General features: G+C 45.9%; 1 protein-coding gene across 6 annotated transcripts in view; it reads right to left on the minus strand.

The window, feature by feature from the left end:
* LOC138282379 (Y+L amino acid transporter 2-like) overlaps positions 1–14,338 on the minus strand; it is a 588,082-nt gene that overhangs the window by 162,520 nt on the left and 411,224 nt on the right. For all 6 annotated transcript variants that reach the window (XM_069219875.1, XM_069219872.1, XM_069219870.1 and 3 more), the window contains one exon: positions 7,905–8,008. In XM_069219875.1, the coding sequence (XP_069075976.1) occupies positions 7,905–8,008 (104 nt within the window). The remainder of the gene's footprint in view (positions 1–7,904; positions 8,009–14,338) is intronic.

The following is a 14,338-nucleotide window of genomic DNA, read 5'->3' on the forward strand; positions in this document are numbered from 1 at the left end:
CTAGTGAAAAGGGGTAGGAAAGCTAATTATTTAAATGTGGCTGCAGGACAAGTAACTAGAAGCAAGACACAGTACTTGCTATCTTAAAAAAGTAAGCATTTGCAATGCAATGGGTCTCGTGTTTGCTCCAGTTAGAGCTATTAGCATTGTAAATTCCTAACTGGACTTTTCTTGCCACAGAACTTGAAAATGAAAAGTAAAACAGTTGACATAAGCAAGTCAATTCAAAGCACCACAAAGGCCATGAGCGTGAGCGCAAGAGTTATTGGTTCCCTGAGTAAATGACGAGAAAGGATCACGGCTAGGATGAAAGGCAAACCGAAATGAGATGAGGGGCTATCACACGCTGTAACAGGAGGAAGTGTGACGTAGCGTGATGGCCAACAGAAATGTTCACTAAGTGAAATCGCCTGCGAGGGAATTCAGCACAAAAGGAGGGACATTTCACAAAATGCACCAATAAAAATGAAGCATTTAAAACAAGCACAGCAAAGAAGGAATAGCAAGAGTGGGCATGGTTAAAAGCCCAGAGAGAGACTACAACAGGCCAGAGCCCTTGTGTGCTCGACCCTAATAAGATGATCTGATCATCTGTTAATTTAGTAAAACAGTCTCGTATGGAACAAGGGTAGCTGTTTGGTGGGCTTACATTTTGACTGACTTGTAACTTTGAAACAGCGGTCACAGCCAAAAGCTTTTCATCAATAATATTTTTTCAATTATTTGGTTGAAAGAGTTATAGATGGGAGCCATGCTCTGTCTAAAAGGGAATATCTGTAAGCTTATTGTTTGGTTATTTTACCTATGATTTCAAATAAATGTGTTTTGGAAATCCAAATTTCTTGCCATCATAAGATCACTTGGAAATTTCTGCAGGAGTGCTATAGGCTTTGCATATATTAAAAAGCTCACATTGGTGGTAAATCTCACTTCTATCTCCATGGTGTATTCAATGATTTCTTATGCCTCACCGGAACTGTCTGGCGCAGGCTACATAGTTTCTTGTAGATGTTTACACTATTTATTCCAGGGGTGCATGCCAAGGGTTTTAGGGCCACACGAAAAATATTTGAATTTGCGATTTCCTAAGTGCGATTCCGTGCGAATAGCAATTAGGGAATTGCAAATCCAAATGTAAGAAACCCCATTGAGTATCTTTCACGATTCCTGGTGGGTCGCAAATAGACCTGCCTCATTAATATTAATGAGGTAGGTCGCAATTTGCAACCCACCGAGAATCACAAAAATCACAGGGATGGTGGCCTGCTGGTGTCAGCAGACCAAAATGTCTGTGATTGCTTTTTTTTTTTTAAACGCAGACCGTTTTCCTTATAGAAAAGAAAAGGTTTGTCTTCCGAGTTTACCTATCTCTTGGTCTTTAGTTTACATAAGCAGTAATTACAAGTGGTTGTGTTGTACCTGGGTTTTGTACTTTCTTTTTTTGTTGCTTTATATCGCATGAAATCGACCTAGGAATGAATCCTCAACAGCGACTCACAGCGGAGAGACGATATTACAATATTCACTGAACACAGGGAAACTCACCCCATAATGTTTTGCTGGCATTCATTTTACAATACATTTGTGTCCATAATTCAGCCTGTGGTGGTCCTAGGGCAATGGGACCACCCCTAAAACATTTATAATGATGTGTTCTTTCTGTTCAGGCAATCTTGTGGGTCACACTAGGTGGGAGGGGGCCCAAATATCATAACCTCTTCCACCATGCAGTGTATATTTAAATTCTCTGATAAGTGAAACTTTTGTTTATTTGTGGTTGTGATGAGTTTGTGTTATAAGGATCTTATTAGTGTTCATACATTCCTGCTTGGCCTGTGAATGTGTAATGCTTGCTACGTGTTTCTGACATGGAAAGGATAATTGCTCTAAAGCACTACAGGCTTAGTTGGCTTGACAGGGATATCTAGCTGCTACCAGGGGTACTGCACCTTTTGTTAATGAACTAACATTATTTCTGATAAAGGTTTAATTTGCTTACTGAAACTCTGCCCATAATGCTTTGCAGACACTCATTTTACAACACATTTGTTCCCATAACTCAGCCTGTTGTGATCCTAGGGCAATGGGACCACCACAGGTACATTCAGAAGATGTGCTCTTTCGGTTCAGGTCATCTTGTGGGTCACACTAGGTGAGAGGGGGCCCAAAAATCATAATCTCTTCCACCATTCAGTGCATATTTAAATTCTCTCATAGTTGAAACTTTTGTTTCTACAGCTGGGAGGAGTTTGTGTTATAAGGGATTTGTTTGTACAAATGTTCTGATAAGCATGTTTGGTCTGCATGTATGTGATAAGGCACTACTAAATTATCTGGCTTGACAGGGATATTTAGCCACCACCAGTGGTACTGCATCTTCTGCTAATGAATGAACATGTTGTGCTCTTTCTGTGTAGGTCTTCTTGTGGGTCACATTAGGTGAGAGAGGACCCAAAAAATCATAATCTCTTCCACCATTGAAAGTGTATTTAAATTCTCTCTTAGTTAAAACGTTTGTTTTTACATCTGAGAGGAGTTTGTGTTATAAGGGACTTGTGTGTACGAGTGTTGTGATAGCCTTGCTTGCTTTGCAAATGTGTAATGTGCTATGTGACCCTGAAAGGATTAATTGCACCAAGACAGTACTAACTTAGTTGGCTACACAGGGACATCTAGCCACCACCAGTGCTAATGCACCTTCTGCTAATGAAGGAACACTTTCTGATAAAGGTTTAATGTATTCACGGAAATGCAGCCCATAATGCTTTGCAGTCATTCGTTTTACAACACATGTGTGCCCATAACTCAGCCTGTGGTGGTCCTAGGGCAATGGAACCTCCCCCAAAACATTCAGAAGGATGTGTTCTTTCTGTTTGGGCCATCTTGTGGGTCACTCTAGGTGAGAGGGGACTCTAATATCAAAACATCCTCTACCAGTCAATGCACATTTAATATATATATCTATATATAGTTAAAATGGGTGTTTCTTTCCTTCTTCGGCTAACAGGAGTTTGTTTTCTAAAGTATTTGTATATTGAAAGTTTTGTTTATTCAGCATTTCTCTGTATGGGTTGAAGAATGATTATTGTGCTGAGTTAATCCTAATTCAGTGCTTTTTACAAGGATATCTAATCATTGCCAGTAGTACTGTGCTTTCTGCTGTTGATTCTACAGGGACACCTAGCTATCACCAGTGGTACTGCACTGTCTGTTGTTGACTCTGCAAAGAGATCTAGCTGCAACTAGTGGTATTGTACCTTCTCCTATTAACCAATGGTACTGCACATTATGCTGTTGACTCTACAGGGCCCTTTAGTATTGACCTGCGGCACTGCACCCTTGTGCCACTGACTCCACAGTTAAATGATATTTAAAAGGCCTGCTAGGGCTGAAAATGTGTAATATACTATGCCCTCAAGGGGCTGATTATATGATTACACTGCAATATTCTTTGTCATTTTTTTATGTGATTATGCCCTCTATGTTTATATAATCATGTTTCATCCAAATGCTTTTCTCACTGTGGTGCTCTGTAGGGGCTGTTCAGATCATTACAGTCAATTGTATGAAGGAATGCACATATACAGTTTATTTCTGATAAAGGTTTAGGCCCATATTTATACTTTTTGACGCAAAACTGCGCCAACGCAGTTTTGCGTCAAAAAAATTAGCGCCGGCTAACGCCATTCTGAAGCACCATGCGGGTGCCGTATTTATTGAATGACGTTAGCCGGCGTTAGCCGCCGGCGCCGTCTGGTGTGCGTTAAAAAAAACGACGTACACCAGGCAGCGCCGGCGTAGGGGGATATGGGGCTTGGGCGTCAAGAAATGGGGCAAGTCAGGTTGAGGCAATTTTTTCACCTCAACCCAATTTGCGCCATTTTTTTTCACTCCCAACCCCCATAGAAATGACTCCTGTCTTAGCAAAGACAGGAGCCATGCCCCCTTGCCCAATGGCCATGCTCAGGGGACTTCTGTCCCCTGGGCATGGTCATTGGGCATAGTGGCATGTAGGGGGGCACAAATCAGGCCCCCCTATGCCACAAAAAAAAAAAAATACTTACCTGAACTTACCTTAATGTCCCTGGGATGGGTCCCTCCAGCCTTGGGTGTCCTCCTGGGGTGGGCAAGGGTGACATGGGGTGTCCCTGGGGGCATGGGAGGGCACCTCTGGGCTCCTTCAGAGCCCACATGTCCCTTAACGCCTGCCTTTTGCAGGCGCTAAAAAACGGCGCAAAAGCGGCCGTACGTCATTTTTTTTGACCCGCCCACTCCCGGGTGTGATTTTTGCCTGGGAGTATAAATCCGACGCACATGCCTCGGAGTCGATTTTTTAGACGGGAACGCCTACCTTGCATATAATTAACGCAAAGTAGGTGTCCACGCTAAAAAATGAGGCTAACTCCATGGACTTTGGCGCTAGACGCGTCTAACGCCAAAGTATAAATATGGAGTTAGTTTTGCGTCGAAATTGCGTAAAAAAAAACGACGCAATTCCGGCGCAAACGGAGTATAAATATGCCCCTTAATGTGCTGCATGGCAAAATATTTATAAGGTCCCAAATGTGAGGTTTTCATTATTATTTACAATGCCAACATCTCTAACTCTCGCTAATGTGAGACCTATTGCATTGCAAATGCTTGTTTGTTCTTCTCATGAGAAAGCTGTGCACCGGCTAATCTGAGTTTTGGTTCTGTCATGCATACTCATTTGAAGGAATGCATGCAAAAAACCTATGAAACCCATGAAAATAGAAGAGGGGTCAGCATTAGATGCTCACTGCAGTAGAGTAGACATGCTCTCATTTTGCAAAGCAACACAGCACTCCGCTTCATTTGCTAAATAAATGTATGCAGATGTCATCTAAGCGTATGTGTGATTCATAAATATTAGCTGCTTTTTATTAGAGTACTTTGGCCCATATGTATACTTTTTGCCGCAAACCAGCGCCGGCGCTGGTTTGCGTAAAAAATGTTACAGCCGGCTAGCGCCATTCCTACGCGCCATACGGGCGCCTTATTTAAGGAATGACGTTAGCCGGCACTGCGGACTGGTCTGAGTAAAAAATCATTCCTCAAACCGGACTTGCGCCATTTTTTGACGCACAACCCCCATTGAAATGACTCAGCAAAGACAGGAGTCATACCCCCTTGCCCAATGGCCATGCCCCTGAGCATGGTCATTGGGTATAGTGGCATGTAGGGGGGCCAAATTAGGCCCCCCATGCCACTTAAAAAAAATACTTACCTCAACTTACCTGTACTTAACTGGGATGGGTCCCAGTTGGGATGGGTGTCTTCCAGGGGTAGGCGAGGGTGGCAGGGAGTATCCCTGGGGGCAGGGAAGGGCACCTCTGGACTCCTTCCATGGTCAGAGACCATGGAAGTGAGCCCACAGTTCCCTTAACGCCTGCCCTGACCCAGGCGTTAAAAAACAGCGCACATTAGGCTGTACGCCATTTTTTAAGGCCCGCCCTCTCCTGTGCGTCAAAATGACGCAGGAGTATAAATAAGGCGCACAGGCCTTAAAGTCATTTTTTGGGCGGGAACGCCTACCTTGTATGTCATTAACGCAAGGTAGTTTCCCGTATCCAAAAAATGACTCACACAGAGGAATTTTGATGTCCACGGGCTCGGGCGTCAACGTTTAAATATAGTGCACGGTTTGCGCCGAATGAGTGTCAACATTTTTGATGCACATTCGGTGCAAACAGAGTATAAATATGCCCCTTTAAGTCTTATTTACAAATACCTTGAGGCAGACAATGATTGCCTCATTCTTCCATAGCAGTTTGAAATGGACTGTGCAGATGTCTATCCTAACTAATTAAAGTAAACTCAGTTGTAATTCTGTCTTCCGAGAGCTCCACCGCAAACAACTTTATAGGTTGGGGGCAGGTCAGAATGCTGCTGCTAGACTACTGTTAACTCTGAAGGAATATTATTAGCCCATGTCTAACACTTATTTGAACTGCACTGGCTTCAAGTTAATTAAGGATGCATCTTCAAGGCGCTCTATTTTTGTAATGCTGACTTTTGAGGCCAAGGCCCTCTGCATCTTAATGTTCCATGAATAGTCTCCCTTTCACACTGTAAGATAGCCTCTTAGGCCCATATTTATACTTTTTAGCACTGCATTTGCTTCATTTTTTGACACAAAAGCGTCGCAAACTTACAAAATACAATTATATTTTGTAAGTTTGTGCCTCTTTTGCGTCAAAAAATGATGCAAATGTGGCGCTAAAAAAGTATAAATATGGGCCTTAGGGGCATATTTAAACTCTGTTTGCGCCGAATGTGCAGCAAAAAGTTTGACGCACATCCGGCACAAACCTTACACCATATTTATACTATGACGCCCGGCCCTGCGAACGCCAAAATTCCTCTGTGTGCGTCATTTTCTGGATGCAGGAACCGCCTTGCGTTAATGACATGCAAGGTAGGCGTTCCCGTCCCAAAAATTACTTTAAGGCATGTGCGCCTTATTTATACTCCAGCGTCATTTTGATGCACAGGAGGGGGCGAGCCCAAAATGTGCGCCGTTTTTTAACGCCTAGGTGAGGGCAGGCGTTAAGGGACCTGTAGGCTCATTTCCATGGTCTCTGACTGTGGAAGCAGTCCACAGGTGCCCTTCCATGCCCCTAGGGCCACCCCCGCCACCCCTACCGACCCATGGAGGACACCCATGGATGGGGAGACCCATCCCAGGTAAGTACAGGTAAGTTGAGGTAAGTATTTTATTATTTTTTTAGTGGCACAGGGGTCCTAACTTGGGCCCCCTTACATGCCACTGTGCCCAATGACCATGCCCAGGGGACAGAAGTCCCCTGGGCATGGTCATTGGGCAGGGGGGGCAGGACTCCTGTCTTTGCTAAGACAGGAGTCATTTCAATGGGGGTTGTGCGTCAAAAAATGGAGCAAGTCCGGTTAGAGCCATGATTTTTTACTCTAATTTGACTTGCACCATTTTTTTACGCACAACCCCCATTTTTCCCTACGCCGGCGCTGCCTGGTTAGAGTCTTTTTTTTTTTACTCTGACCAGTCCGCAGCGCCGGCTAATGTCAATTCATAAATAAGGCGCCTGCCTGGTGTATTGGAATGGCATTAGCCGGCGGTAAATCTTTTGTACGCAAACCATCGCCGGCGCCGGTTTGCGTCAAACAGTATAAATATGGGCCTTAATGTCCCACGCATTAAGAAAGTCAGCCCTGTGTATTCGCCAAACCAGTCATTCAGGACAGATTGAACTGTGCAAAATATTAAAATGCGATGTTCAAACAAGAGCCTGAAGAAGAAACTGTTGAGTGTGGTATGGTCCATTTTAAAAGTATACATGTGAATATTCAAACTAGTTATACACATAACTATTAAACATATAACTATTTTGCTATTTTCTTGGACCACACCTCCACTCTTGTTGGTTTGTTTCAGTGACCCTCTCGCCCCTTTACCATTTGTCCTATTTATCTAGAATTGTATCAATTTTGATGAGATTTTATCATTAATGTGGTTATAGTTCGGGGTCTAAATATTTCCTCATCCTTTTACCTGTGAATACATATGAGTGACTAGTATTTGACTGTTTTGACTAACTTTCTTAAACAAGTGTTTCTGTTTGCATGTCAATTAACAGGTTTTTAGGCCCTTTCAACCAATAAAAAAGTAATACTTTGTTCCGATACACTTCATTTTATTTTGTGTAGGGTCATTCTAGAAATAGGAAGATTCTTATAATGTTGGGGCTTAACTAACAAGACAGTTGAAGTAATAGAGTAAAATCTTCACATGCTTTTATTCAGTGCATGATATCATTCAATAAGTAGTTTCAGGGCCAAGAATTAAAAAAACACACTACTAGTTAAGTGATTTCATTGGTTGACCCAATAATTGATTATTCTCTTACCTTGACGAGGAAATTACCACAGAATTCAGTGCCCCGCAGCATGATATTGCCACTGATAATGGGATAAACCATTTTGCATATCCGAGAACTTGGTCTGCAAAAGTCTAAATGGATAAATACATAAAAAAGAAAGAACGCAGGTTTAGATATTACGTGAATAATCACTGCTGCGAACAGCATTGCCACCTGGCATAATGGTCTTTCACAATATTTAGGAAAACTGCAGCTGGACCAATCATAATATAGTTCAATTTCTAAAGTGAACCTATCATCCTAAACAATATGCCAAATGCAAGGGCAACAGGTAGTCACACAGCGGGACTCTGAATGTAAGAAGGCATCGCCAGTATAATTCACTACCACATGGCAACTCTCTTCCTGAATTACCTATAATATGATTTAGACCAAGCTCTGGAAGGTATCTTCTTGTGTTGGCTAGAATGTGGCAATATACTTCTATCAGAAGGGAGATTATGGAATATGTAGACCATATTCTGCATCCACCTTCTTAAAAAGAATGAAATTAAATTAGATTGTGATTTTAGGCCACTGCACAGTCAAAGAATATACTAGACATGCAGGGGCATATTTATACTCCGTTTGCGCCAAATTTGCGTCATTTTTTTCAACGCAAATTCGGCGCAAAACTAACGCCATATTTATACTTTGGCGTTAGACGCGTCTAGCGCCAAAGTTTGAGGAATGAGCGTCATTTTTTTGCGTGAACGCCTTCCTTGCGTTAATGAGATGCAAGGTAGGCGTTCCCGTCTAAAAAAATGACTGCGACGCAAATGCGTCGTATTTATACTCCCGAGCAAAAATCACACCCGGGAGTGGGCGGGGCAAAAAACCCCGCATTTGCACCTCTTTTTAACGCCTGGGTCAGGGCAGGCGTTAAGGGACCTGTGGGCTCAAAATGAGCCCACAGCTGCCCGCCCATGCCCCCAGGGACCCCCCCTGCCACCCTTGCCCACCCCAGGAGGACACCCAAGGATGGAGGGACCCATCCCAGGGACATTCAGGTAAGTTCAGGTAAGTATAATTTATTTATTTTTAAATATTTTTTTTTGGCATAGGGGGGCCTGATTTGTGCCCCCCTACATGCCACAATGCCCAATGACCATGCCCAGGGGACATAAGTCCCCTGGGCATGGCCATTGGGCAAGGGGGCATGACTCCTGTCTTTACTAAGACAGGAGTCATGTGAATGGCGTCTGGGCGTCGTTAAAAATGGTGCAAATCGGGTGGAGGCGATTTATTTGCCTCAACCTGACTTGCCCCATTTTAAGACGCCCTAACGCCATTTTTCCCTACGCCGGTGCTGCCTGGTGTACGTGGTTTTTTTCCACGCACACCAGGCAGCGCCGGTCTGCTAGCGACGGCTAACGCCATTCAATAAATACGGCGCCCGCATGGCGCTTCAGAATGGCGGTAGCCGGCGCTAATCTTTTTGGCGCAAAACTGCGATAGCGCAGTTTTGCGTCAAAAAGTATAAATATGGCCCGCAGTCCCAACAGACAACTTCACAATTGCAGATGGTCAGACAATATTCTGTTCTACCAATAACAAGATCAAAATCTGAAGTGGTGCAAATTCCCTGGGGTCTCCATTAACAGTGCCCAATGCGTGAAATGCAGTGGCACTAAGAATAAGATTAATTTAGCATGTTGAAATGGTTGAAACTATGGGGCATATTTATACTTTTTGATCCCAAACTGCGCTAACACAGTTTTGCATCAAAAAGTTTGGCACCGGCTTGCCCCATTCCTGAGCGCCAGCCGGGCGCCATATTTATGGAATGGCGCAAGCCGGTGCAAAGGGTGGGCTAGCGTAAAAAAAAAAAATGACGTCAGCCAGATGGGGCTGGCGGTATGGGAGAAGGGGGTTTTGCACCAAAAAATGACGTTGGGCTGGTTAGAGGTAAAAGGATTCCTCTACCAGCCAAGCATAATTTTCTGACACAAAACTATCCAAACCACATGACTTCTGTCTTAGAAAAGACAGGAGTCATGCCCACCACCCCAGTGGCCAGCACAGGAGACCAGTGTCCCCTGGGCATGGCCTTTACACCCAGTGCCATGTAGGGGGCACTAAGTTAGGCCCCCGATGGCACTTTAATTTAAATAAAAATACTTACCTATACTTACCCTAATTACCTGGGATGGGGTCCCCCATCCTCCGGTGTCCCTCTTGTGTGGGTGGGGGTCTTCCTGGGGTTGAGGAGGGCACCTGTGAACCTGTTCCATGTTTTTTAACCATGGAAATGGGTCCACAGGTCCCCTAACACCAGGTCTGACCCAGGCGTTAAATAATGGTGCAAAGCAAGCTAAAATGACCACCCGTGTGTCATTTTAGCACAGGGGATAAATAAGGGGCTATGCGGTTAGCATCATATTTTAGATGGGAACGCCTACCTTGCATCTCATTGACGCAAGGTACGTTCACGCACCAAAAAAATGGTGCAAACTCCAATATTTGACATTAGACATGTCTAACGTCAAAATATAAATATGGAGTTAGTTTTGGACCGAATTTGCGTAAAAAAATGATGCAAATTCGGCCCGCAAATGGAGTATAAATATGCCCCTATGAATCTTGGCATCACTGTTCGTGAACTGACATTTCAGTTTCTTACTGATCATCCTGTAGATCTTGATTTCATCATACAGCAGCAACCATTTATTTAGTGGTAATAAGGATGGTCACAAAAGAGGTGTGGTGTACAAGTTACTTACCTTCGGTAACTAAATATCTGGTAGAGACATATTCTAGTTGCAGATTCCTTACCTTAGAATTTCCCCCAGGCGTCAGACTGGATCCGGAGATTTTTCTTCGAGCAATACCCTTGCGCGTCGGCAGGTGGCTTTGGTCGCCTCCGCGGGCGTCATTGGCGTTGTGGTCGCCGTGATGAGGTCGGGAGTAGTACATAGATGCCGCCCTCGTGCAGTGACGTCAGTTTCTTTTCACGACTTTCCATGCCAAAGCGCAGAGCCGCTAGGAACACTGAGATTGGTGCTCCAGAGATAAGGACCTGAGAGGGGCAATCCCTGTCCCTAGAAATCAGTTCGCAAGCGGGGAGGATGGGTGGGCGGTAAGGAATCTGCAACAAGAATATGTCTCTACCAGATATTTCGTTACTGAAGGTAAGTAACTTGTACATCTGATAGAGACTTCTAGTTGCAGATCCCTTACCTTAGAATTGATACCCAAGCAATGCCATCCTCGGTGGTGGGCTGCGGACCAAGATCATACTAGGAAGTCCTGCAGGACCAAACAACCAAAATAGCCGTCCCGACGGACCTGACTGTCAAGGCAGTAGTGTTTAGCAAACGGGTGCAGAGTCGCCCACGTAGCTGCCTTGCAGATATCCAGGACAGGAACTCCGCGTGCAGTTGCTCTGGTAGAATGAACACGCAAGCCCTCAGGGGCTTGCTTCTTGGCCAAGGCGAAGCACATTTTGATGCAAAGAAGCACCCATCGAGAGATGGTATGCTTTTGCACCGCCTTCCCTTTTTTCACACCCACATATCCACCCGGAAATCTTTAGTATAATTGAGGAAGAATGCCAACGCCCTTTTTGGGTCCAGATGGTGGAGTCTCTCCTCCTCATGGGAAGGATGTGGAGTGCGTAGAAAGTAGGCAGAGTGAGGGACTGGTCTACATGAAAGCGTGTGACCACATTAGGAAGGAAGGAAGCCCTAGTGTGCAACATTACTTTGTCAGGGTGCACAGATAAGAATGGAAGTTTTGAGGAAAGGGCCTGAAGCTCACTCACCCTGCGATAGCGACCACAAAGACAGTTTTGAAGGTGAGGAGCCGCAAGGAACAATTATGCATTGGCTCAATGGGGGTACACATCAAATAAGTTAGTACAAGATTAAGGTGCCATTGAGGCATGATAAATGGCTTGGGAGGAAATAAATGGGTGAGCCCTATTAGGAATCTACTCACAATAGGAGATTTACAGAGTGAGGGCTGATCAGGTAGCCTAAGAAAGGCCGAAATAGCAGATAAATACCCTTTAAGGGTGCCCAAAGCAGAGCCCTGCTGGGCCAAAGAAAGAATGAACAGAAGAATCTCGGATAGAGGGGCGGAAAGGGGATCAACAGATTTATTGGTACACCATGCCACAAATTTATTCCAAAGACAGGCTTATACAGCCTTGGTTGATGGACGCCTTGCTGCCAAGATAACATTGCAGACTTCGGGTGGAAGGGCAAAAGCCGTCAATTGGCGCCGCTCAATCTCCACGCATGAAGGAGGAGGTTGGACAGGTTCGGGTGAAGAACCGACCCGTTGCTGCGACAGAAGATCCGCCCGAAGAGGCAGTCTGAGTGGAGGATTGATGGAGATGCTCAATAGCTCTGGATACCATACTCTCCATGCCCAGTCCGGAGCCACCAAGATGACTTGGGCCCAGTCGTTCCTGAATTTCTTGAGAGCTCTGGGCAGAAGATGTATAGGTGGAAAGGCAGAAAGGAGGCCGGAGTTCCACTCGAGACGAAAAGCGTCTCCGAGCGAGTGCTGTTTTGGAAACTCCAATGCGCAAAACAGCTGACATTGCACGATCTCTGAGGAGGCGAACAGATCTAACCAGGGCTCTCTCCACTGCTGAAAGAGACTTTGCGCCACCTACGGATGGAGACACCATTTGTGATCAGCTGTGCATCAACTGCTAAGTTTGTCTACTCTGGCATTGAGGGAGCCCGCCAGATGTTGAACCATCAGGGTAATGCCCTGATGTTCCAGCCATGTCCAGAGGTGTAGTGTCTCCTGACAAAGGGTCCAGGACCCTACTCTGCCATGTTTGTTGGAGTACCACTTGGCGGTAGTATTGTCCGTGAACACCTGCACCACTTTCCCTTTGAGAGAGGGAAAGAATGCTTTCAACGCAAGCCTGATCACCCAGAGCTCCAGCAGATTGATATGGAGCCCAGACTCTGCTGGAGACCACAGTCCTCTGATCTCCGCCTCTCCCATGTGGCCACCCCAACCTAGAAGTGACGCATCTGTCACTATAGATAGATCTGGTTGGGGAAATGAGAGGGATCTGCCGTGGACCCAATGCAGATTCGAAAGCCACCACTGCAGGTCTTTCGCAGTCCCCTTCGAGATCTGGACCAGATCGGAGAGATTCCCCTGATGCTGCGCCCACTGGAACTTCAGGTCCCACTGCAGAGCCCGCAGATGCCATCTGGCATGTGTCACTAGCAGGAAGCAGGAGGCCATGAGGCCCAGCAGCCTCAGAGTCAGTCTGACCGAAACCCAAGACCGAGGACGAAAGATCAGAATCATAGCCTGAATGTCTTGGACTCGCCTTTTAGGAGGATAAGCCCGAAACTGCACTGTGTCCAGCACCGCTCCGATGAAAGGGAGCGACTGAGAGGGAGTCAGGTGTGACTGCGGCTTGTTTATAGTGAACCCCAGCATGTGCAGGAGGTTCATGGTAGTCTTAAGGTGGGAGACGACTTTCTGGGGCAAATCCGCCTTCAACAGCCAGTCGTCGAGGTAGGTGAAGACTGAGACCCCTAACCTGCGCAGATGAGCTGCAACCACCGCCATCACTTTTGTGAACCCCCGAGGGGCGCTGGTAAGGCCGAAGGGGAGCATGGTAAACTGAAAGTGCTCGTGACCTACCACGAATCGTAGGTAACGTCTGTGGGCAGGCAGGATGGGGATGTGGAAATAAGCATCCTGCAAGTCCAACGCTACCATCCAGTCTCCTGGGTCCAAGGCATACAGAACCTGAGCCAGGGTGAGCATTTTGAATTTCTCCTTCTTGAGGAAGTAGTTTAGGTCCCGAAGGTCTAGGATAGGACGTAAGCCCTTGTCCTTTTTTGGTATCAGAAAGTAGCGGGAATAACAACCACGACCTACTTCTGGTACAGGGACCTTTCCTATAACTCCCTTGGCCAAGAGAGCTGTGACTTCCTGGCGGAGAATCGCCAAATGATACTCTGGAAGGTGATTGAAAGATTGTGGCATGGGTGGTGGAGCAGATTCGAAAGGGAGGTAGTAGCCCTTCCGTACGATCTGCAAAACCCACCTGTCCGTGGTGATGTTTTCCCAGTGGGACAGGTGATGGCGAATCCTGCCACCAACTGGATGGGAGTGTGGGGATGAACTAGGAGGGTTTGGAGGCTGCAGCGGGGCAGAGGTGGAGTGGGCAGACCTCTGGTTCCCTGTCCCACGGGCACGTGAGATTCCGCGTCCCCAGCCACGAGAGGCTGAACAGCATGCGTGACACAGTGGTTGGGTGGAGGATGCGACAGGGAGCCCCTTCCGTGGCCACAAAAGGGTCAAAAAGTGGACTTTGGTGGGCGAGGGGCAGAGGAAAGACAGAGGGACCGAGCCGTGGCCCGGGAATCCTTGAATCTCTCCAAGGCTGAGTCCGCTTTGTCTCCGAAGAGACGGGAGCCATGAAAGGGGATGTC

The sequence above is a fragment of the Pleurodeles waltl genome, chromosome 2_2, assembly GCF_031143425.1.
Source record: "Pleurodeles waltl isolate 20211129_DDA chromosome 2_2, aPleWal1.hap1.20221129, whole genome shotgun sequence".
Classification (NCBI taxonomy): domain Eukaryota; kingdom Metazoa; phylum Chordata; class Amphibia; order Caudata; family Salamandridae; genus Pleurodeles; species Pleurodeles waltl.